Genomic DNA, 24287 nt, shown 5'->3' with positions numbered 1-24287 from the left:
CATGGCTTATGTTTGCGATTCAGGTGGTATTATTTGAAAATTAAACGCAATTTTGATATTGTGTTCACAATGCTAAAACTTTTGTTTTCCTTATATGCACAAAAGGAACTTTGATCTTAAAATGTTATGTTTCAAGAACCTTATTTTATTACGTTTCCCTTGTCGATTGACAACATTATTCCACATGTGCACCTATTGGTCTCAATCGGAGATTTAATTTTCCATTTCCGTTTTCCACTTGTGCACCAAAGTCTCTATCTGTAAACATGTGTACATCAAATATGAAATGATAGTCATATATGACTGATTAGTATGTGGTGGTTTAGTGTTTATATTTTCCTTGTACTTTTAATCTACTATACGAACTATCTCCATCAAAGAAAAGGAAAAGTCATATAGGATTAATTAGTGTACGGGTATTTTCCAAAAAAAATATATACATATATATACATACATATATATATATATATATATATATATATATATATATATATTAGTGTACGGGGTCTAGTCTTATATCTTATGATGGAAACGTGTATACTTTCCTTGTACTTTCAATTCACTAAGGGCATGTTTGGTTGGTGAGTTTTCAAAGGAATGGAATGGAATGGATTCTTAAAATTCATCATTGCTTCGTTTGGTTCATTTTTAAATGAGGTAATCATCATTATATGGAATGATCATTGCATTGATTTGATTCTTTATAAAATGGGATGAATGAACCATTCGAAATATTTTTATCAAATTAACCTTTTCTATAATTTAATTAATTTTTATATGTGTTATCTAACAAAACCCATCCGAATATGACACAAAAAAAAAAAAAACGCTCAATCATCTACCACTTCGTCGCCCAAGCTCTCTCTTGCATAACCTTTAACGAGACATTCGGCATCGTCCGCCTTTGCCGTCGTTCTCTTGCCGGAGAAAATGCAACGCCGACAATGAAGACGACGGAGGTGTGGATCTAGGTTTCGTCGGAGAAGACGGCAGCGGGGGGCATCAGGAGTTGGGGCAAAGGGTTAAGGGACAGAAGTAACGTCGTAGATGATACAGTGAGTGGTCCAGTCCGTCGCTGGGATAAAGGCCACATTCAACGCCGACGCGGCCGTTCGGAGCGCCTCCAGATTGTTTCGGCCGGAGAGATGAACGACAGTATCATGAATAGGCATGAAGTCGGGTGTTTCGTCGATTTGCAGAGCTTCTTTCATGTTCCCGACTTCACCGGCGACTTGCAGAAGGAATGAACTAGCTTCATTTTTTTTTCTTAGTCGATGATTTTTTTCCCCAAATCTTTGAAGAAGATAAGGGTAATTTTGTAAATATTACTTTCCATTCTGTAACCTAAAAAGTACAAAGCAAACAAAGAAATGTCATTTCAATTCCATTCTATTGCTATTCCTATTCCCATTACCATTCTCATTCTGATTTCACTTTTGAACCAAACATACCCTAAGTTTCTAATATCTATAAAGAACTTTAAGAAAAAAAAAATGTAATTATGAAATGATAGTCATATAGGATTAATTAGTGTGTGGTGGTTTAGTGTTATTTTCCTTGTACTATACGAACCATCTCCATCAAAGAAAAGGAAAAGTCATATACTGGCTGGTCCAAGGCGTGACGTGGTCGGCCTTGTGGGTGATTGCACACGAGTGTGGCCACGCCACGCCTTCAGCGACCACTAGTGGCTGGACGACATGGTAGGCTTAATCCTCCACTCATTCTTTCTCGTCCCTTACTTCTCATGGAAGATCAGCCACCGGCGATCACCACTCCAACGCTGGATGCCTCGAGAAAGACGAGCCCTACGTCCCCAAGCAGAGCCACACACTGAGGTGGCACACCCGCCACCTCAGCACCAACCCCGTCGGCTTGGTCGCCAGCCTGGCGGGAAGTTCCCTCTTCGGGTGGCCCTTCTACCTAACCTTCAACTTCTACGCCCAGCCCTACCAATGCTTCGCCTGCCACTTCGACCCCGAAAGCTCGATCTTCACCAGATGTGAGCGGGCCCAGGTCTGGGGCTCCAACGCAGCGATTCTAGGCCTCCTCCGTTTGGGGACTGGGTTGAGTGTGCCTAACCTACCTCGGCCCACTCTTTGTGGTTAACGCGTTTCTCGTCCTCACCACGCTTTTGCAACACACCCAACCAGCACTCCCCCGCTACGACTCGGCCGAGTGGGATTGACTCCGCGGGTCATTGGCCACGGTGGATAGGGACAACGGGGCCTTCTTCAACCGTGTGTCCTACGGTCCTACCATAGCATCGATACTCACGTGGTGCACCACACAGGATCGGCCCAACATGAATTGTGGCTTAGGCAAAACTAAAAATTATGCTTTCAATTCAGGCCATTTTATATAAAATAATAGGCATTTAAATAATAAAAAATTCAAATTGAAGCCTTTTTATGTTAATTTTTTAGAAAAATAAGACCTAAACATAAAGTAAACATGACTCCTTGAATGTGAGGCCTAAAGCGATTGCCTATGTCGCTTAAGATTAGGGCCGGCCTGGCACCACCTACTCCCCATGACATGTCGCACCTAATACTCGTTTTTTTTTTTAATTGAAGCCAAATAGGTGCGACTTTGGGTGCGACATGTCGCACCGAAAAGTGTCGCACCTAATATGTGACACTTTTAAATGCGACATGTCGCACCCGAAGCCTTTAGCGACGGATTTTTGGGTGCGACAATGTCGCACCCGAAGAACTTTCGAGTGCGACATTTTGGGCATCGGGTGCGACTTTCGTCGCACCCGATGCACCTGATGCCTATATATGTTGTAGTGCATCCTTAGGGAGTACTTCTAGTTTGACCCAACCCCAGTTTACAAGGTGTTCAGGGAGAGCAAGGAGTGCATCTTCGTCGAGCCCGACCAGGGAAACACAAACAATGACGTTTTTTTGGTTTAAAAGCTTAACCAAAGAGTAAGTTGTCATGGGAGGGAAATTATTATCATCATCGTCGTCCCAGTTGTGGTGTCACAATCATAAGGAGACTATTTTCTTTCTGTTACTTATTAGTCTACGGGTCTATCTATGTTATGTTCTCGTTTTCCCTAGTCAGTCTATCCCATCCCACAACATTGTCGCTCTTTGAATGCTTGTCATGGTTTCAACTGTTTGTGTCTTATGAATAGCAATGTCATGACTCATATAAATAAAATAGTTCAATTTGAAAATAGAGAGAATCATCCTAAAATTATTCATATATCATAAGTTCAGTAGTGTTGTAATTATTGGTTTATGAATTTGGAGATATTCTATCTCTAAATTTGTCAATTTTTTTCACACTATGCACTCATTCAAAACACTATGACATATGGACACTCTTTGAATAGTCATATATGAAAAGACATAAATAACCTTAAATATATAAAATCAGCAAAACATTTAGTGTTTTACAAAAATAATCAGCACTTATAAAATAAAATAAAAATCCATAGTTTATAAAAAAAAATTAGAAATTGATAAAAAAAAAAAACATTTAGCAATTTAAAAAGAAATCAGCATTTGGTAAAATAAATAAATAAAGATTCCAAATATGTTTGAGGCTCTTGGCCCTGCAAGACCGGACTTCCGCAGCCACTAGCCACCAAAGGGCGTCTACGTTCCTGGGTCTGCCGCAATCTCATGATTCTTACGAGAGTCTTGCCAAGGCACGTTCTTGATCGGGTTCCAATTTAAAGACGACCTTCATCTATACCATTGTTTAAAATTTCGGGATATTTCGGGGGAAATTGCGTGGAAATTTCGTTATTTTTGGGATTTCGGCACAAAAATGACATTTTGCCGTTTCGCCACTTTATTGCGTCTTTTTCTCGTGGAAATTTCGTCGCAATTTCCATGTCGTTTCTCTCTTAATGTCGTTTGGTACCTTATTTTTGCAAATCGGCGATGTATCCTCGTCATTTCGACCGTGCTCATATTATTTCGACGCCGCCTGTGCAAAATTAACAATATCTCCGTCATTTCTTGGTAATTTTGGCGACATTCCCGTGTTATTCCCACTGTTTTGTGTCGACAGTTTGAGTTTGTGATGAAATCGAATTGTTTTATTTTTTTGGAAAAATTTTGCTGAATGAAAGATGTGTATTTATGTTGTGTGGTTCACATATGTTTTTCTCAATTTTTTTAATAGATTCCAATTTATTTGATATTTGAGACTTAGAATTTATTGTTGTTTTTGATAGAAACGAATTTATTTCATGTTTGAGATTTAGATTTCAAAGTTAGAATTTCTTGTTGTTTTGATAGAATCCGAATTTATTTTAATGGGCTGACTACTATGATCTCCAAGCATGAACCGGGGGTTACTATCAACCACACTGCCACTCAACCTACTATTGGGTCTTTTTATCTATGTTGAACTTAGTATGTGTTTTGAACTAATCTTTGTTTTCGAACCTATTGAGTGTTTTGGACCTTATGTTTTTTTTTTTTATGATGTGTGAACTTATTACGTGTGTTGGAGACTTGAATTTGAAGTTTAAACTTATTATGTGTGTGTTTGAAACTAATTTTGTTACGTGTCTGAAGTATGGATTTTATTTGTTAGATTAAGAAGTATGGATTTTATTTGTTAGATTAAGAATTATGCAACATTATTTCTGTCGGTATTTCCGTGTTTTATCGAAATTGGCGTTGGCACCGCAATTTTCGTCAGCACAATTTTTTCAAATTTCCACATTTTTTCCGTCGCAATTCTCATTGGCCACCGTAATTTTCGTTTTTTGAGGCCATCGGCATGAAATCAGAACTCGGCATTTCAATCCTTGATCTATATATACCAACGGCCCTTTAGGTCAATGCCTAACTTGCTTAAGGGTTAGGCCGGGTTTGCTCGACTGCTTGGCCGAACCCCATTCCATCCTTCTGGCGTATGATGAGTGATATTCTGAAGACCTCCATGTGATGAATGTTAGAAAGTAGGATTTGTGATGATAATATGAATTTTGCAAAAGAAGCTAATTATAATAAGAGAAATTGGACAAATTAAAGGCACTTCAAATTATGAGAATTAAGAAATAGTTATAGTTTACATATTTTTAGATAACTAGCCATTCTGAAGCATTTAGGCAATTTTTATTTAAAAAATTTACTCTTTTGTCCTTTATAGTTCTTCGTTTTTTATTTTAATTTAACTTTATTAAATAGTCGATTTTCTTATTTTATAGAATTCTAGGGTATTAATAATTGATCTATTATTTCCCATTTTTAAATAATGAATGCTCGTTTTTGTAATTCTGTTTTTAGTAAATAATATACAATTAGTTGGCAGATTTTTCAGAGATGATTTTCCTTTTTATAGCTAATAACACGATTTTGTATTTTTCAATAGCTAATGACACAATTAATGATTCTATTTGTGTAACTGTGGCAAGTAAAAAAACAAATTACACTAACAACAAATTCCTCTTTTGGTAAACAAACACTTATACAGGTATTACTAAGCAAACAACAATACATACATGCAAAACAATTTTTTCCAAACAAACAAATTGGTAACAACACAAACAACGATTTAATATCAGCTTGAACAAACACAAACGTGATATGCGAACTATCGTCTCATTAATGTAATAATTTGAACTATCTATGTCCCGTCAACACAATTTGTTTAAGAAAATACCTTTCGGTTTTTAATTAGAAATATAAAACTATATTATGGTTGTTTATGTAACTTATTATTGTATTTTTTTTTTTACAAACGTTCGTATTGTTTAAAAAATAATCAGATTACATTTGTTTAAAAACAAACTTAAAAAAAAAAAAAGCAAACATTTTGACTAAAAATACAACCGAAAATAGAGTTGAACCAAGTAAGAGCCTAAGGGCTCATTTGACTCAAGCTTGAAATGTTGGATTTATAATCTAGTCAACGTTTTAAACATAGTTAAAATCTAGTCATATTTGATGACGTGACCTCATTAATCACATAGTATTTTACATGATTTTCTTAAGCATTTTCAAACGTTAATTTTGATAGCTATACGTTAATTTTGGAAAATGGCTAACTTACCAAGATAAACAAAACATTGACTAGTTCCTTATAATCAAGTTTGAAATTGGCTAAATAGCTACGGCTCCCTAATATTATTATATTGACAATATTTATCTTTGTTCTTCTTTAGAGATTATAATGCGATTCAACTATGGTACCGAAGGAATTGAAAATAAGAAAAAGATTAAGAATATAAGGAAGAGAAGGGATCCTCTTTCGCTTTCATGAATACCGACAAATCGCGAGTTTCTGCGGAAGATGACTTCGATTACCGCCGTTAAGGAAGGTCTTCTTCAAGTAGAGCCGCAATTCTACCTCTAATGCAGAGAACTCATTGTCGACGAAATCCATGGACACACTATGGGTGGAATAGCAAGGCGGCATAAAAGCTTCGCTGGAAATGAGTAAAAATAGAAACTCCACCGGAGTCCACAAGCTCCAAGCTATGGTTCTTTTGTGCAACTCAATATGATTTAATTTCCATAAAGTGGTTCTTCGTCGTGGTCGTTGAGTTAGGCAATGAAGAACATCATGTTCTCACTTTGGTCGGCAAGTTTCTTATCTATTATTACATACTACGATCTTGATATATTATTCTTTAGAGAAGTTCAGGGATTGATTTATTTTTTTAGGTTTTATTTTCCTAGTATGTATATGTTTATGAGATTAATTAGTTCTTGAATGGAGTGATATTGATAAAGGCTGGGCCGACCCTAGATTTAGGCGAGTTAGGCAATGGTCTAAGGCCTCAATTTTTTGGTGAAAAAAATCTTAAATAATTTTTTCATTATATAAAAAAAATGCCTCAAATTTTAGGAATAAAATGCCTCGATATTTTTGGAAAGGAACCTGCTATGTCCAAGGTCAAATTTCTTTACAATAGGAAGTTTTAATTTTTTTTCATTCTTTCCTAACGCCACATAATAACTTGGACCGATCCTTACCAAAGATGGGCATATTGACTTTTTAAAATTAACTATATTTTTGTCAAAATGAACAAAAACTGATAGTTTTAACCAGTTACTTCATAATTAATCTTGGTTAATCAACTACCAAGAAAATAAAATATTAAAAGTAATGGTGAATTGAATAACTGTTACGGTTAACATATCAAATCTTTAATCGTTTTGACGGAATGATAACTGTTAACCGTTCAAAATGGCAGGTATAACCGAATATAACACTATACTTTATAGTTTATTCCCCTTATAACTATATCACTTTATCTTATCCTTTCAATTTGGAATTTTTTCCACTTTTAAACAGAGATACATTTATTAATAAAAAAAAATTAATGTGGAGCTTTCATTAGAAGATGAGTAAAATATACTTAAAATTACACACGTTGAACGACTTTAGAAAAAAATTATAACTACATATCATATTGTATTTTATCTCTATCACGAGGTAGGGCGGCGCAAAAAAACCGTAAAAACCGTAAACCGGACCGGACCGGGGATTTTTAAACCGCCGGTCCGGTTTAAAACGGTTTTTTTTTTCCCCGGTCCGGTCCGGTCCGGTTTACTCAATGTAAACGGTCCGGTCCGGTTTTTAAAAAAAAAACCGTTAAACCGGACCGGACCGGTTTATTTATAAAAAAAATTTAAAAAAATTAAAAAAAAATTAATTGATGTCCAATTAGCCAAATTAGACATTTGTGCATGTATTTAACTCCCAAATATGATTATATGTTTGTGTTTTGGTGGAAAATTAATGGTTTTTTTTCAAAAAAATTATGTTAAACGGTTCAAAACGGTCCAACGGTCCAAAACGGTCCGGTCCGGTCCGGTCTAAACGGTTCAAAACGGTCTAAACGGTTTAAAACGGTCCGGTCCGGTCTGGATGATTTAAAACGGTCCGGTCCGGTCCGGTTTTTACAGTTTTTTGGTCCGGTCCGGTTTGGGTTTTTTTGAACCGTTTTGAACGGTCCGGTCCGGTTTTTTGGCCGGTTTTGGACCGGACCGGACCGTGCACAGGCCTATCACGAGGATCAAAGGTGGAGCTATTTGATTTTGGGCTCAGGATTATCCAATACCCCCTCAACTTTTAAAAATTATAATTTTTACGCTAAATTTTTTTTATAAACTTTTATAAATTTAATCCAAATTTATATAATTTTTTAAATTTGCTCCCCTAATTTTTTTTTTCAAACTTGTATCGTTTTTTATTGAAATTCTTAGATCCACTACCACTGATTAGGATAGAATAAAAATTAGAATAAATCTCATTTTTAACCCCCTGGACTCGTACCTCAGTTACATTTCGCCCCATGAACTCAAAAATATTGCAAAACTCAACTCACAACTCAAACACGTGTTACAAGACCCCACTTCCGTCAGTATTAAGACGTTAAGTTTCACGTTTTGATGACGTGGTAAGATTTTAAAGGGTATAAGAGTATTTTCTATTATTCTAAATACTTTTAATATTTAAATATTGTTATCAGATATATTAATTGTCATTAAATAATTAAATATTTCTATTATTCTCTCTCTCTCTTTCCTTTCTTCTTCTTTTCTTCTCTGCATTTTTTCCTTCCATCAAAATACAGCATTATCAAACCCAGATACGCCAAACAATAACAATCATCCTGGACCCTGTAACCCAACTAAACAAGAACACATTTCATATATAAGACTAAACCAAGAAATGACCTATAAAATCAAACCCAGGATTTCAATACAGAATATAGCAATATCAAAACCAGGCATGACAATAAGGTTCCACTGGCAAGCGCATTTGCAGATCCGGGATGCACAGGTCACGAAGGCCGCCGGAGAGAGCTTCGCGAACACGGGAAGCTTCACAGACCCGGAGAGAGACGTCCAAAGTCGGATCTCGCCGATCCTCGTCGCGCGGTCCGAGAGACAAAGACGTCTCCGAGTGCCGCCCCTCTACGCAGCACAGATCTAAGCAAGAAGAAGGCCGACCGAGTGGTGAAGTCTCGTCCACACCTAGGTCGCGCAAAAAGGGGAGCTCCGAGACCCTACAGTCGCGCGGACCGCAAGAAGAAAGTCGAGTGTGAGGAACCCCGAAGAGAGGAAGGGTCGAGCTCGAGGAATCCAGCGGCGCGCCGGCGAGCCGGCCGAGGGGACGCGAAGTCGCGACCGGTCCGAGACGGTCTGGTCGCGCGAAGGAGATCGGAGCGAGGCCGGAGAGCTGCGCGGACCATGGGGAGCTTCGGGGAAGTGAGGAGAGAGAGAGAGAATAATAGAAATATTTAATTATTTGATAACAATTAATATATCTAAATAACAGAAAATACTATTATACCATTTAAAATCTTGTCACGTCATCAAAACGTGAAACTTAACGTCCAAATACTGACGGAAGTGGGACCTTGTAAGACGTGTTTGAGTTGTGAGTTGAGTTTTGCAACATTTTCGAGTCCAGGGGGCGAAATGTAACTGAGATACGAGTCCATGAGATAAAAATGAGATTTATTCTAAAAATTAAGTGTGCCATCTTCCACAACAATGCACAGTCAGTTTAAATATCTATATACACAAAATTCCATCTTCAGACCATGACAAACACAATACAAATGTGATCACAACTAAAATCTACACTAAAACAAAATACATCTAAAAAAAACACCAGAAGTAAAATCCTCCAAAATATGTTGTCCACTTAGTGGCCCTTGGCTCACACCCACAGTCGTGGCGATGAAATCGTATATCTGAAAAAAAAAAAAAAAAAAAAAATCACCATCAGAGCGAGACAGGCAGTCAAGTAGACAAAGACGACGAGTTCGGCTGAAAAAGAAATCTTGAAATTATATGTTTTTTTAAGAGCAATCTTCAACTCTGTAAGAGCATCTTTAATGGTTTAGTTTAGGCTATTGCTTAGCTAAATAGTATTTTTGCCACATAGATTTTCTAGAGCTAAATAGTTAAGCAACTAGCTTAAATTAGCCAATTTGCTTAGATTTGCTTAGCTAAATCAATAGCCAATATGCAAAACAATGGTTAAGCAACTAGCTAAACATTTTTGATATTTGCAAGCAAATCCCTACAATTCTCAAGCAAGAAATCATTAAAGATGCTCTAATAGGTTTTGTTTGGTAGAAGAGAAAAATGAATTGATTTTTTTATTGATGGGACAGTTTTAATTGTTTGATAGGAAAGATGAATGCTAAATAAGAAATTTGGAGAAATTATAAAAAAGAGAATTCATGGAAAAAAAAAAATCATGAAAAGAAATTAATTTTTTTAAAACATAACTCTTAAACTTTCTTTCCTATCAAACATACATAGAAATTATTCAAACTTTTTTTTTTTAAGATTTATCCATAAATTTCAAAAAACGACGAAGATAACAAAATATGGAAAATGACAAATATATTTTGTCAGTTCAAGTTAATCTCTAAATAAAAGACAAAGGGTTCAGCAATTTAGACTTTGGATATATTTTTATTAAATTGCTTCTAGTACCTTCTCTTCTCCTTGAGAGTTAAGACATTATTGAATTAACTCAAGCCCTCTGTTGCTAGGTCTCTTAAAGCAAATCCCTCAAAAAAAAAAAAGGTCCTTTAAAGCAAAAGGGAGGAAAAAAAATATCGAGACCGATCATTACAGCCATGGGAGGTGGTAATGCACAGAAGTCCAAGATGGCTCGTGATAAGAACTTGGAGAAGCAAAAAGCTGCTTCTAAAGGTAATCCTCTTCATAAAGCTTTGTGCTTTTTCTTTTTTGCTTAGATTTCTTTTACTCTTTTTTGTTTTTGACTGAAGGAGTTATAGTAGGTACTGTGATCTGGTTTCTCATTTCGTTCTTGTTTTGGGTTTTAAGAATTCTTATATTTATTTTTGTTAGGAAGCCAGCTTGATTCTAACAAGAAGGCGATGACCATCCAGGTAATCCTCTCTCTATCTGATTATTTTATTTGCATAGGAATTGATTTTTATTATTTCTATATGTATACATACACCACCACATGATGATCAGTATCTATCTGTTTACTAATTTTGTTAAAGTTATGATACTTGATTATCTGAATTCTGATCAAGTTCAACCCATAAAGCAAACAAGATTGGCTGTATATAACATTTGGGTTGAACCCCTTTTTTCAGTCAATCAAAAAATACACTTTCATTCTCACTAGTAATAGACCATTTTTTTTTACAAAAAAATTAGGTAATTAACCAATTAAAACATTTGAAATTGCTATATAACTAACGTTTCGTAAATCTTAAGTAAATAGTCATAATGATGATATTGTATGTCTGGTTTACTCTTTCATTAAAATAAAAAGGGGAAGTATTTATGTCAATTTACATATGTAAATACATGGATGTGATTTACGAAACGTTGGCTATTTAACAATGTCAAACTATAAATGTGGTTATTTACTTAATGAACCTTTTTTTTATGATGATGTTATAATTTCTTTTTTGTGGGCCTCTTGGTGTTCATTAAGGCATCAAGTGTTTGCTATGTATATGGCTTCTTTATTCCTCCCCAGCTTAAAATTATTGCCATTTGTAAGTCCAAAACCATGAATCCGAGGTCGTAACGTTTACATCAATGCGGTTTTTTTTATTAAATAATCGTTCGTCTGCTTTCGATTTACGTAACTATGAAGCTTTTTGGTCTGTTTTTAGTTCTTCAGCTCTATGGGTGGTGTTTTGAGCCTTTTCATAAGCCGGGGCCGTTTTGGTTTATTTTTCCAAATTTGTTTTCTGTTTTCTAATTCTAAATTTTAGAAAACACTTTTAGAAAACATGTTTGGTTATAGTACTTAGAAAACAAATTTAGAATCATGTTTTTTTTTTCTTTGAAATTTGTTTAGAAAACAGAAAACAATGAAAAAATGTGTTCGATTTTATCTCACTTATATTTTAAATTAAACTCTTAAACAATTGAATGTAAAACATAACCAAACAACATTTTAAAATATTTTGAAACGTAGTTCTAAATCTGTATTTTAAATTTAAAATTAGAATCAGAAAACAAAATTTAAATAATAAAAAAACAAATTTAGAATATTAAACCAAACGGCATTCTAGTTTTTTCTTAATCGGATTAGAGAAGCCCTCCGATGCTTGTGCAACAAGCTTCCCTTATGAAAGCTGACAATGATTGTGTATTGTGTGTGGGGTTTTAGTGCAAGGTGTGTATGCAGACATTTATATGCACAACGACGGAGATCAAATGCCGTGAACACGCCGAGGCCAAACATCCCAAAGCTGATGTGCTTACTTGCTTTCCTCATCTCAAAAAATAAGAAACCCACTTCACTTGCTATCAAACATTGTGTCATTGTTTGTATTTGTGTGTGTGTGTGTGTTTGCCTTGATAGGCTATGAATGCCTTTATGAAAGAAAGAGAACAAAAAAAAAGAACATTGTGTTTTGTGCTATTGCTTAATTTTTACTCTTCTGCTGATTGCTGTTTCTTCCCTTCTTCTTTTTCACAAATGCTTTTTTCTCTGCGGATTTTATGGCCAGCCAAAAAGGAGTTTTCAGTTTAAGTTTCACCTAAAAAAAATTTATGTTAAATAAATCAATTGATGAAAGACATGGGTTTGGCGTGACACGTTATTGAAATAAATGATGATGACGAAACGGTTTAAGAACCAAGCTCAATAAGTTTTGAAGACAGAAGTACGGTGAATGTTGAATACTTGAATCCCAACTATTAAATTTGATTTAATTATTTTCAAGAAAAAAATAGTACAAAATAGCCATTTAAAACTTATTGATTAGAAAAATAGTCAAAGTTTTAACTTTTCAGCAAAACAATCAAATTTACATTTTCAATATTTTTTTTATAGTCAAGATTAAATTTTTTGACGACTATTATAAGCAATTTATCGCTTTCAAAAAAATTAATCTTGGGTTTAAAATTTTTTTAAACCAACTTATTGCACATTTTGGCTATTTCACTCAATTAAGATAAATCTTGGCTATTTTGCAAATTCATAACTTTAAATTGGCTATTTAGCAACATTACCCTATTTTCAAATACAAATAATTATGCAAAGAAATACACCGACAGAATGACTATTGAGGATTCAGTATATGCTTGGAAATTGATTAAATTTAAAATCTAAAAACAAAATCATAAAAATCCAAATTTATTTGCGGTATAATGTGCTAGTTTGGATATATTGTGCTCTTAAAAAAATGTGTCTTGTGTGGTAGATTTGGTCTAGTTGTAATTTCGATACATTGACTGAGAGATCTTTAGTTTCAAGTTTCATGGGCTGCAGAAATGCATGCCCCTTAAAATTTATCTTAAATTATGTAATTTTAGCCAATAATATCAAATATGTTTTGCATTGTTAATATATAATGTAATCTTAACTAATAGTGTCACTTCTCCAAAAAAAAAAAAGGAAAAAATTGCTTCTATAAATGTTTGATCTATCTAATAATTTTTATTAATTAATTTATCAAACAGATTTAGTGTTTGATAGAATTAATAAAATGAAAAACTACATGTATTTATAAGTAATCTAATTGATAGTTATTATAACATATTTTAAAGTCTTCTAATAATATATGAAAGTGCGTAAATTTGTAAGACATAAATTATTATTTTTGTAATTCTAAAATAAAATAAAGTAAAAATAATTAGAATTAAAAACAAAAATGCGAAAAATCAGTGAAGAAAAAAATGTAAACAAATTAAAGCCAATTTTTATAATCAGAAGATTTTAAAATCAGTGAGCCTCTAAAAACAACCACAATAGTTCATCAGAAATCGACCAATCCAGACTCAACCGAACCCACAAGCAACAAACCCCTGTCTGAAATCGCTAAGATGGACCAGACACGTCCGGACCATGCTCATGTTAGGAATTCTTGCCCACGAGAAGATACTTATGAAAATTCTCATTGATCACTATGTGGAAGCATTCTACACTTGTGGTAAGTGTACGACTTGGACAGGTCTTGGTGTAGATGTGTCGTTTAAGGACCGTTACGACACACTAACCGATGCCACTATGATGGTCACAGTGAAACTTGATCTAAATCCTGAAGTGATCATGGACACTGGGTTATGTTACTGAGCTCTTTGACTCATTCGCTAAAAGGCTAATCATGCTAATCACAACTTATGTCTTGGGAGTCTTCTCATAGCATAATTCGAGTGGGAAATGATTTACAGATACGGAATCCAGCCTTCCTGAAAGAAGGTTAATGTTCTCTCACCTAAGGGTTGATTCCAGAACCGATAGATTGCGCGCACTTTCGAAGTAAGTAACGTTCGAAAGAATCTTTCGCTAGGGAAGCAACAATGCTTAGGGCTGATATGTATCAAGGGAAGTATAACGGAATAAATTGACTTCTCTCGACATGGGTTGAACCTGGAGGATCTTGATCACGAACTGACTATATCAGTGGACACTCGTCACGATGAGTAAATATAATTCTAGTATAAAGGAGAGTTCAGTCTTGGCTTACAAAGTGGAGTATTTGACCAAGATTAGACGAATCGATGAAAAAGGGAAATGACTATTTCGTCTTTTTCATCGGATTTGTTAAGCTTCTATTACTAGGTCCATAGTCCCCGATTCGGCTCTGATAAAGGCGGATAAGAACTTTCGTATAATAATGTTTATCATTATTCATCTCACTTGCAGTAATTATGATTGACAGCATTAATTCTGGAAAACGGATATTCGCAGAATTAAATAAATATTTATGGTAGAATTGTTTATTTATTGTTTGATCAAGTAAATAAACAATTATTAATTATTTGTTTATTGTTGGACCAAGTAAATAAATGATTACTTGAGTTTTAAGCAATTGGGCCTTGCACACATGGAAAAGTCGAATTAGGGTTTTGGCACTAGGGAGTTGCACAAATCACCTTGGCCGTGTGCCATCAAGTTCGAAAATTTCAAATTGGTATTTACCAATATTTTCTCTTTAGTTGTTTAAATAAAGGAGAGAGAATAATATAAGATATTGTCTTTTATTCTCTCCTTATTTAAAGGGAAGTATTTAGGAGAATATATGAGAATATATTTAAAGGAAAATAATATATTCTCATTTATTATCTCACTAAATAAAATATTCTCTATTTAAATAGAGAATAATATCTCATAGATATTGATCTGATGGATGAGAGAAAAAGTAGGATTCACTTGTTGAGATCCAAGGGCCTAGATTAAATCCTCTAGTGTGAACCAAGGATCGAAATACCGTTACCGTTCCGAGCTTTCGAATTTACTGTTAACCCCCCGTACCGTAAAGGAATACCGGGGGAAGCAGGAATAAAAAAGGAAACCGGTACCGTTGAACTTACCGTTACCGTAGAGGAATACCGTCAAATACCGTATTTACCGAGGGGAATTCAGAAAAGAAATATACAAACAAAGTACGTAGGATAAAATTCATAAAACTAAAAATAGTGTAGAATGTTTCAACACAATACCAAATTACAAATACAACAAAAAGTAAGTTTAAAAATCTCGAGAGTTAAAATAAATTCCGAGATCCCTTAAATATATTCATGATAACGGGAAATAATAATAATTTTCTCGGTTATTTTTCAAGATTATTTTTAATCAATTAAGGACAAGATTGTGAGATTTTATTTTAAAAGGACTTATGTGCAACGTTTTGAAGGACGAGATTGAAAGAAAAGAGTATAAGGGGGTCGTTTTGTGAGAAACGTGTCAGTTGTGGAGTGGAGCATTTGTCCCCTGTGTGGCTTAGTGAGGGATTGCCACGTGGATCTCTTTTTCTCTCCTTCCTTCTCTCTCGGCCACCTCACCCTTTCTTTCTCTTTCTTTTCTTTCTTCTTCTTTTCTTTTCTTCTTCTCTTCTCCTTCTCTTCACCCGCGCGACCTGCAGAGGATAACACAGAGAAAAAAAAAATTCGCCCCAACCGCTCCCTCTCTTCTCCTCTCATGCGCGAGCGCCGAGAGCCCACCCGCGCGAGCACCGAGCGCCCCAGCCGCGCGGGCACCGAGCGTCGAGACCCCGATCGGGCGAGCTCCTATCTCCTGTGTCGAGCACCGAGCGCTAGACCCCGCGCGTGCGCGCCTCCGCTAGTTCGCGCGACCATCCGCCGCCACTGCTCCCTCACTTGGTTTCTCTGAGCCGCGCTGACCCGGATCGGGAAGTGGGAACCGGGTTCCTACCCGGATCCCGGTCCGGTTCCCCCGGAACCACCGGAAACTTCCGGTTTTGGTGGTTCCGGTGCCGGGGAGCTCAAAAAAGGGGGAACCGGACCGGTTCGATTCCCGTCCGGTTCCCCCGGGATTTAAAACCTTGGTGTGAACACAATAAAAAGAAATAATATATTATGGAAGGTTCCATGAATATCTCATTTTACTACTATAAATAGGGGTTCATAGGAAGGCAAAATTAAGCAATTAATTTGTGAAAAATTCGTGCATTCTAGCCTCCCTTGGCCGTGCACTTCTGCCTCTCCTTCCCCTCGGAAATTCGTTTCCATTCTTAGTAAAATAAGAGCGAGATCTCGAAACACCTAGTTTCGTGATCTAGTGAGATAAAGACTGTGTCCACTCATCTTTCTTATTTGTCTCGGAGATTACGTTTCGGAAGACTAAGGTGTCATCCTCGAGTCATTCATCAAGACGATGCAAGGAGTACGCGATTGGTTTAGGAGCGTTCTGTAGCTGAACCGAAAATCAATGTAAGTATTCGTTTACTCTTAAATCGGTTGTTTGACATATATGCTCTCGTATAAAATTAATTAACGTAAATCTATATCTTGTCATATAATCAATGAATTAATTAACTCATGATTAGCGTAATTAATTACTTTTCCGCATTAATATGGTTATATGGGAGAATCATCCCCAACAGCTCAAGCCGGCCGGCCGCTGGCCCACAGTCCAGCGGTGTGGCCCCTTTGGTTTGGTCGTCCGCCAGGCCGATCGGGCCGACCGACGTGCTCTCTTGGCCGATCGCCCATCTCCCGTGGACGATCGGTCTTTTCCCATGGCCGATAGGCCATCTCCCATGGACGACTGGACCGACCGACCCTCTCCCATGGCCGACTAGCCGATTGGCCATCTCCCGTGGATGACTGGGCCGGCCGGCCCCCTCCCACGTGCGACTAGCCGACTGGCTTGCTTACTTGGCTGATCGGTCCTTGTCCGTGCGGCTATTTCACGCGAATTTGAGCTCTAAACGGCTCCAAGACACGCCTTCCCACGTCCATAAATACAATTCTCGACCCGAGAGAAAGACAATACATTTTTTTAGTACCGAAACGCTGCTGAAATACCGTGGAAGCTCATTTCACTCGAATTTGCTCTCTAAACACTAAAACTCTACAAGACCCTCTATTTTCCACTTCAATCCCATTAATGTTGAGCGTCGGAGAGGTAATCAGAGACAACTAATTTGTGTCCCTTTGAACGTGGTTTCTCTCTTCTTATTTTCAGGCTACCTCGAAGGACATAAAGGACACTTCACCATTGTAAGTGAACTCGGAATTCTGAGTTCAAGGCACCTAGGCTCTAACGCGATTACTTGGTTTGGCCTTGGATCGAGCTTAGTTGATAATTTCACATCACTTCCAAAGTGTAGATCGTAAGTTCAATTTTCACTAACAGCAAAACTCTCCTTAAAAAAAATAAAAAATAATAAAAAAAAAACCTATCTACATGTTTTGTATTTTAGTTTAAAAGTTAAAAAGCATTTGACTATTTAAAAAACATTTATATCAGGTCAAACACCAAAATATAATAAGCAAGCCAATATTAATTATTGTTTTAGTTTTTAGACTCTGTGGTCTCTTTCTCTACCTGAATTCCACACCCAAAGTGGGACCACTATTCCCTCTATTACGCCGCTCACGCGGCAAAAATGGAAACAGCTTCGTATGTTTTTTTTTTTTTCTTTTGAAAGATGGAAACAGCTTAAATAAAATTACATTTGTACATAAATGCTCGTTGTACAGGGAAAATAAAATTACAAACGAATGCAAACTGGATAGAATTGCTTTGTGATGATGCTCATTTAAAGATGTTGAGTTCAATTTTCACCAAAAAAAATATGTTGAATTCTAATAGGTTAGTATTGAAAGCTTTACAAATGAATGTAAACAGGATAGCCTGTATTATATCTTCATCTTCTAAAAGAAATTTGCTCTGTGATGTTGCAGCTTATACTTTAATTTTAGACAATTGACCTCTTCAGTTATATAATTTCCAACAAAGACATCATTAACGTTATTGTCGACCTCAATCTTTTGTACAATAGTTACTAGTAGTCAAAGCGATCCCATTGAAATCCAGTAACATTACCCATTAGTGCATAAACACCAAAAATTCCAGAGAAAAAAGAAATAGAAAATCATGAATGAAGTTTAGTGTCTGGTCACTTCACTCACAGCAACAGTGTGCTCTCTTTATATATATTTTCACCTGTTATATGCCATTGGTGGGTCACTGTTTTATTTCTGAAATCTGAGACATACCAATATGACAATTGATCACTCAACTCAATAGTAGTACTACTCAGAGGCTCAGAGCATCTAAGAGTAGCCAATTTTTGACACGTCATTATTATAAAGTGGCTAAATTTTATACACGTATGTTGCAATTAATATTATAAACCATATACAGTTTCGCTAAAAATTGAAACATTCACCATTTTTCAATTTGAATGTTTCAAATCAATCCTATAGTGGTGTATTTGTGATCAAAGCTACCACTTTCATTTCCTAAACAAAATTGCAACTTTCATTTATATATTGAAGATTATCATAATCCAAATTTATGTTAGAGATCTAAATAAATAAAAATAAAAACCCCATCTGTTTTACTTTGAGACGCTCCAAGAGTTTTTCTTGCCTGTTTGTTATGGACTTAGCCATGGATCTGGTTATACTATGTCATTCCACATCCCCGTTGAGAATAGCAGTGACTTTAATAATAGTTTGGGCAAGAGAGATGTAGAACATCCAGTGATACAAACTCGTCGGAGGAATTTTTTGGAGTTCAAATCTGAGCGGATTGTCTATCGAAAGGTTCAGATATATACAAAAAATTTGTGCTTGAAACCTTTTAATTGGGATGGATCGAATGATCTCATGATGGGTTGCTGAATCGTCATTGATGAATAAGAAGAACGCCACCATAATTTTAAACACAAATTCTTGATAAGTTTTAAAGCTAAGAGAATCTTCTTTAAACACACAAACACCTTTTTTTCTTTATCTATTATAATTATGCCCCAAACAAGAGCTTACAAACCTCTATATATATAGAAGTTACATTTGTCCTAAGGAGAAGAAAAGGCAACCGTACAATCCATTGACATGATGTCAAGAATTGACTACAAAGAAAACATAACCACTACTAATTAAATAGTAAAAAAAAAACCTCCAGGTAAAGGAAAATAAACACACCCCACAAGTAAATGGAAGCGTCTGAGAGGTTACACAAGTCCGCTTATTAAAAAAAAGTTAAATGAAAATAACGTCAAATTGTGTTGATTGATCTCTGTCGGGGATGATTCCCCCATATAACCATATAAATGCGGAAAAGTAATTAATTACGCTAATCATGAGCTAATTAATTCAATGATTATATGACAAGATCTAGATTTACGTTAATTAAAAATTATAAGAGATCATATAAGTCAAGCAACCGAAACAAGAGTAAACAAGTACTTACATTGATTTTCGGTTCACGAACTGAAAGCTTTCACAATCCGTCTTCGTCTTGAACGTACAAGCCTCCACACGATCAAATAAGAGACTCTACTTCAAGGACTCGATGTGATGACACCTTAGTCTTCCGAAACGTATCTCCGAGACGAATAAAAAAGATGAGTGGGCACAGTCTTTATCTCACTAGATCACGAAACTATGTGTTTCGAGATCTCTCTCTTATTTTACTAAGAATGGAAACGAATTTCCGAGGGGAAGAGAAGCAGAAGTGCACGGCCAAGGGAGGGCTAGGTTGCACGAAATTTCTCTCAAAAATTGCTTAAAATAATTGCTTATTTTTGCTTTCTCATGAACCCCTATTTATAGTAGTAAAATGAGATATTCATGGAATCTTCCAGAATATTTTATTTCCTTTTATTGTGTTCACACTAGAGGATTTAATCTAGGCCATTGGATCTCAACAAGTGAATCCTACTTTTTCTCTCATCCATCAGATCAATATCTATGGAATATTATTTTTTTATTTAAATAGAGAATAATTTATTTAGTGAGATAACAAAGGAGAATATATTATTCTCCTAAATATTCTCATAAATACTTTCCTTTAAATAAGGAGAAAATATAGGACAATATCTTATATTTTTTTCTCTCCTTTATTTAAACAACTAAAGAGAAAATATTGGTAAATACCAATATTATAAATTTTGAATTTTAGACACACGGCCAAGGGGGGATTTGCGCAAACCCTATTGCCAAAAATTCCCAAATCCGATTTTCATATTTTGTGCAAGGCTCAATTGCTTAAAACCCAATTAATTATTTATTTACTTGGTCCAACAATAAACAAATAATTAATAATTGTTTATTTACTTGATCAAACAATAAATAAACAATTCTACCATAAATATTTATTTAATTCTGCGAATACCCGTTTTCCAGAATTAATGTTGTCAATCACAATTACAGCAAGTGAGATGAATAATGATAAACATTATTATACGAAAGTTCTTATCCGCCTTTATCAGAGCCGAATCGGGGACTATGGACCTAGTAATAGAAGCTTAACAAATCCGATGAAAAAGACGAAATAGTCATTTCCCTTTTTCATCGATTCGTCTAATCTTGGTCAAATACTCCACTTTGTAAGCCAAGACTGAACTCTCCTTTATACTATAATTATATTTACTCATCGCGACGAGTGTCCGCTGATATAGTCAGTTCGTGATCAAGATCCTCCAGGTTCAACCCGTGTCGAGAGAAGTCAATTTATTCCGTTATACTTCTCTTGATACATATCAGCCCTAAGCATTGTTGCTTCCCCAGCGAAAGATTCTTTCGAACGTTACTTACTTCGAAAGTGCGCGCAATCTATCGGTTCTGAAATCAACCCTTAGGTGAGAGAACATTAACCTTCTTTCAGGAAGGCTGGATTCCGTATCTGTAAATCATTTCCCACTCGAATTATGCTCTGAGAAAACTCTCAAGACATAAGCTGTGATTAGCATGAATAGCCTTTTAGAGAATGAGTCAAATAGCTCAGTAACATAACCCAGTGTCCATGATCACTTCAGGATTTAGATCAAGTCTCACTGTGACCATCATAGTGGCCTTGGTTAGTGTGTCGTAACGGTCCTTAAACGACACATCTATACCAAGACCTGTCCGGGTCGTACACTTACCGCAAGTGTAGAATGCTCCCACATAGTGATCAGCCTTCACCCATGTGTTCCACATATATGACTTTAGATATAGTTTTTCAGGCGTATATCAGTCATCGACCATGTTTTAGCACACCGCCCGAACTCAGGTGCCCAGCACGTGACTCAGTTAGATACGGAGGCTATGGAATAATGAATGTTTAATAAATCTCATTAAATAAGAAATAACGCTTTCAATTCAAATAGATAATAAATGTCAAACTTTATTTTATTAATAATTTGAACGAGAATTTACATAAGTATCTTCTCGTGGGCAAGAATTCCTAACAATCTCATGGTTTTTCACCTCTCTCTTGGGAGGTCCGCGTCATCTAGTCACATTAATTGTCTTGGGTTTGAATTGTAGTGCCCACGCATATGAGAGTCGTGGTTGCGTCTAGTCGATGGGAGCTTGGGTGGGTGGGCGGGCTTAAGCCTTGAGCTTGGGCTTAGCTTTGAGCTCCCCGAGGAGGTAAGCGGTCAAATCGAGGAGGAGCAAGGGGTGGATGCAAGGTTGGTCGTGTAAGACTCAGTGATAGGTGCGTTTCGTACGTGCTAAACTCTTATTTATCTGCTTGAATCTAGAAAGTTCTCGAGTATTTTTTATGGTTTTAATGTGTATATGATGATTTTTAGGTTTTGAAGGAATACAAGAGCTTGTATAAGCTCTTTGGAGTCATTTTCCGACAAAACAAAGTAATTGAAAGTTAAAACGGAGAAAGAGAGACAAAATGGTGAAGTTTTTAGAAAGCGCGTGCCACGCGGTTTGTTTCGCAAGTCTCCGAGCAACACGCGCATTCCATGAAGTCACCAAAAATGCTATTGCGCGACACGCACTTCCTTCAGCGCGCCGCGCGGTTTGCGTGAATTGTCTTCATTCATCTCTGAGCATCAGGCACAGAACGCGCACTCCTCAAATTCTTTGAAGCACGCACCGAGCTGCCTTCTGAGCGCCGCGCACTACCTTCTCCGCGCCACGATCCTCATTCCGCGCTACGTGAGGCTTCTCAGAGAGAAACGAAAATTAGTTTTACTGACCCATATAACTCAAAAAATCAGCAGATAATTTATGTAATCAGACCTAGAGTCTCATAAAAACACATCTTAGATTAATAGGAGTTATGCTTTTGCTTTTGAATTTGTGTTTGGGAGAGATAGGGATTTGTGGAGAGCCATTCATCCTCGTCTATGCTACAATCATAGTTTTTATTCTTTTCTCTTATTCTCTTGAACTCCCGTTTTTATTTATGATAATTATTATGGCTTTATTTTCATAAAATTCTCATTTGTCTTCTTCTATTTTGTTCTCCGCTACGCCATGAACTAATCTCTTTAAGGACTATAGTGTAGCTAGTCTAGAACATGGTTATGGATTCAAATTCACTTTAATTGAAGTATTTATTCATTCTATATTGCTTTGTTTAATTCAATTCTACTCTTAATGCTTGAATGTGATTAGCTACCTCGTTCGTGATATTTAATTCAATTTGATGCTCGAGAAAGCTTAGCTTGTTAGTGTGCGTGAATTGAATTACCGTGATTCATTCCTAGGCTAGAGATAGCTAAGTTGTTGCGTTTATACGTTCTTGTGTTCAATGCTTACCTTATTTTTAGGAGTTGATATTGAGAGATAAAATTCCGGCATAGGTTTAGATTGCTAGATGCTCGAGAGAGATTTAGTGTAAGTTTGTGAACGTGACTAGTAAAGTATGAGTGTTTAAATTGTGCGAAATATCCAAAAATCCTAACCATTGAATAGACTAGTGAAGCCATGGTCCTTACCTTCGCATAACCGTAAAACCATCCTTTAATTGCTTAGTTTGTTTAAATTTCTTGTCAAAAATTTTGTGATAACCTTCTTTCTCCAATCCTTTGAGTTCAATTTGTTCCAGTTGACTTAATTATTAATTAAACTTAGACCTCGTGGGATTTGATACCCGTATTCTTAGTACACTATATTACTTGGGCGACACGTGCGCTTGCGTGTGTGAGTTTTTCGCAACATTTAGTTTCACTAAGCCCACCGTGAGCAAGAAAAAACTACAAAATTGAAGTTTTTCGGGTTGAGATTGTTGGTGGCGGTGTTGAGAAGTTTTATGCAATCAAAGGTGTTTCGAGGATCCACTAGGTGATCGAGATAACAATTTTTTAAAAAAGCGTCGGCGTCTAACGCATCCATATGAATTGTGCAGACGTGTTTCGATGGAAAATCTGGAAAGTAACACACAAGGTCAGACCATTTATGGCCGAGCTTCCAAAGGAACAACTTGATTTTTCAAGCGAATTTGAGTTTCCAAAGATGTTTCCATAGAGTCAGTGCGGGTGAATGATTTTGATATTATATTTCCCAGCTTTCGAGTAGTGTGGTTGGAGATGATGTTTGATCATGTGAAAGTATGGAGAATGCTTATAATAAGAGTTGTTGGAGACGTGGAGCTTAATCGGTGCCGATGTGACGACTGAAGACCTTACATGAGGTTTGAAAAATGGGTGGTAAACCTCATTCCCAATGGTCATAGGGAGCAGAGCTCCCTGGGCGAAAATTATATTGTAAGGGTTATTAGTTGAAGGTATTTTAGGAATTTCAAGTTTGTCCGTTAGCCCTAATGTGTTCCATATAAATGCCTTATGCGTCGATGTTTTTTGTAGAGCGCAAGAGAGTTGTAAACATATTTTCTCTCGATTTGGGTTTTTTGTTGAGAATTTACCGTAGTAAAGTGGACGTAATTTTCGCATCAAAAGTGAACTACTATAACTCTGTGTGTTAATTTCATTTTTTGCAAAATTTTATTTATTTTAAGTTGAATTTGTGTATCGAATTATTAAAATATGTTGTCGCGAGAAAAGATAATATGGATACAATTTTGAGTTTCAATCACCGTTTTCATAAAGAGATTTGTGACTCGAATACGTTGTGCGGCTAAAAAAAATGAGAGGATAGTCATAGAGGGCCAAGTGACAGAGAATACATATT

General features: G+C 36.1%; 1 protein-coding gene and 1 pseudogene across 1 annotated transcript; both read left to right on the top strand.

The window, feature by feature from the left end:
- The first annotated feature begins 1370 nt into the window (after positions 1-1370).
- LOC149389116 (delta(12) fatty acid desaturase FAD2-like) lies at positions 1371-2331 on the top strand (annotated as a pseudogene).
- Positions 2332-10443: 8112 nt separating this feature from the next.
- Positions 10444-12395, top strand: LOC149389115 (uncharacterized protein At2g23090-like). The gene is made up of 3 exons (XM_089621530.1): positions 10444-10664; positions 10824-10864; positions 12115-12395. The coding sequence occupies exons 1-3, from the start codon at positions 10589-10591 to the stop codon at positions 12232-12234; spliced, it is 237 nt and encodes a 78-aa protein (XP_089477656.1). The 5' UTR covers positions 10444-10588; the 3' UTR covers positions 12235-12395.
- Positions 12396-24287: the final 11892 nt, after the last annotated feature.

The sequence above is a fragment of the Urtica dioica genome, chromosome 8 (genome assembly GCF_054948205.1).
Source record: "Urtica dioica subsp. dioica isolate 48M chromosome 8, U.dioica_male_clone48M_v1_H2, whole genome shotgun sequence".
In the NCBI taxonomy this organism is placed as follows: Eukaryota; Viridiplantae; Streptophyta; class Magnoliopsida; order Rosales; family Urticaceae; genus Urtica; species Urtica dioica.
Note: the sequence above shows the minus strand (reverse complement) of the source record. Positions and strands in the feature narration are given on the sequence as shown.

Excerpts from the sequence above, each read along its gene's own strand:
- LOC149389115 (XM_089621530.1), top strand. The coding sequence starts at position 10,589 with ATGGGAGGTGGTAATGCACAGAAGTCCAAGATGGCTCGTGATAAGAAC. Across the intron at positions 10,665-10,823 it reads GCAAAAAGCTGCTTCTAAAG|GAAGCCAGCTTGATTCTAAC; the intron begins GTAATCCTCTTC and ends TATTTTTGTTAG. Across the intron at positions 10,865-12,114 it reads AGAAGGCGATGACCATCCAG|TGCAAGGTGTGTATGCAGAC; the intron begins GTAATCCTCTCT and ends GTGGGGTTTTAG.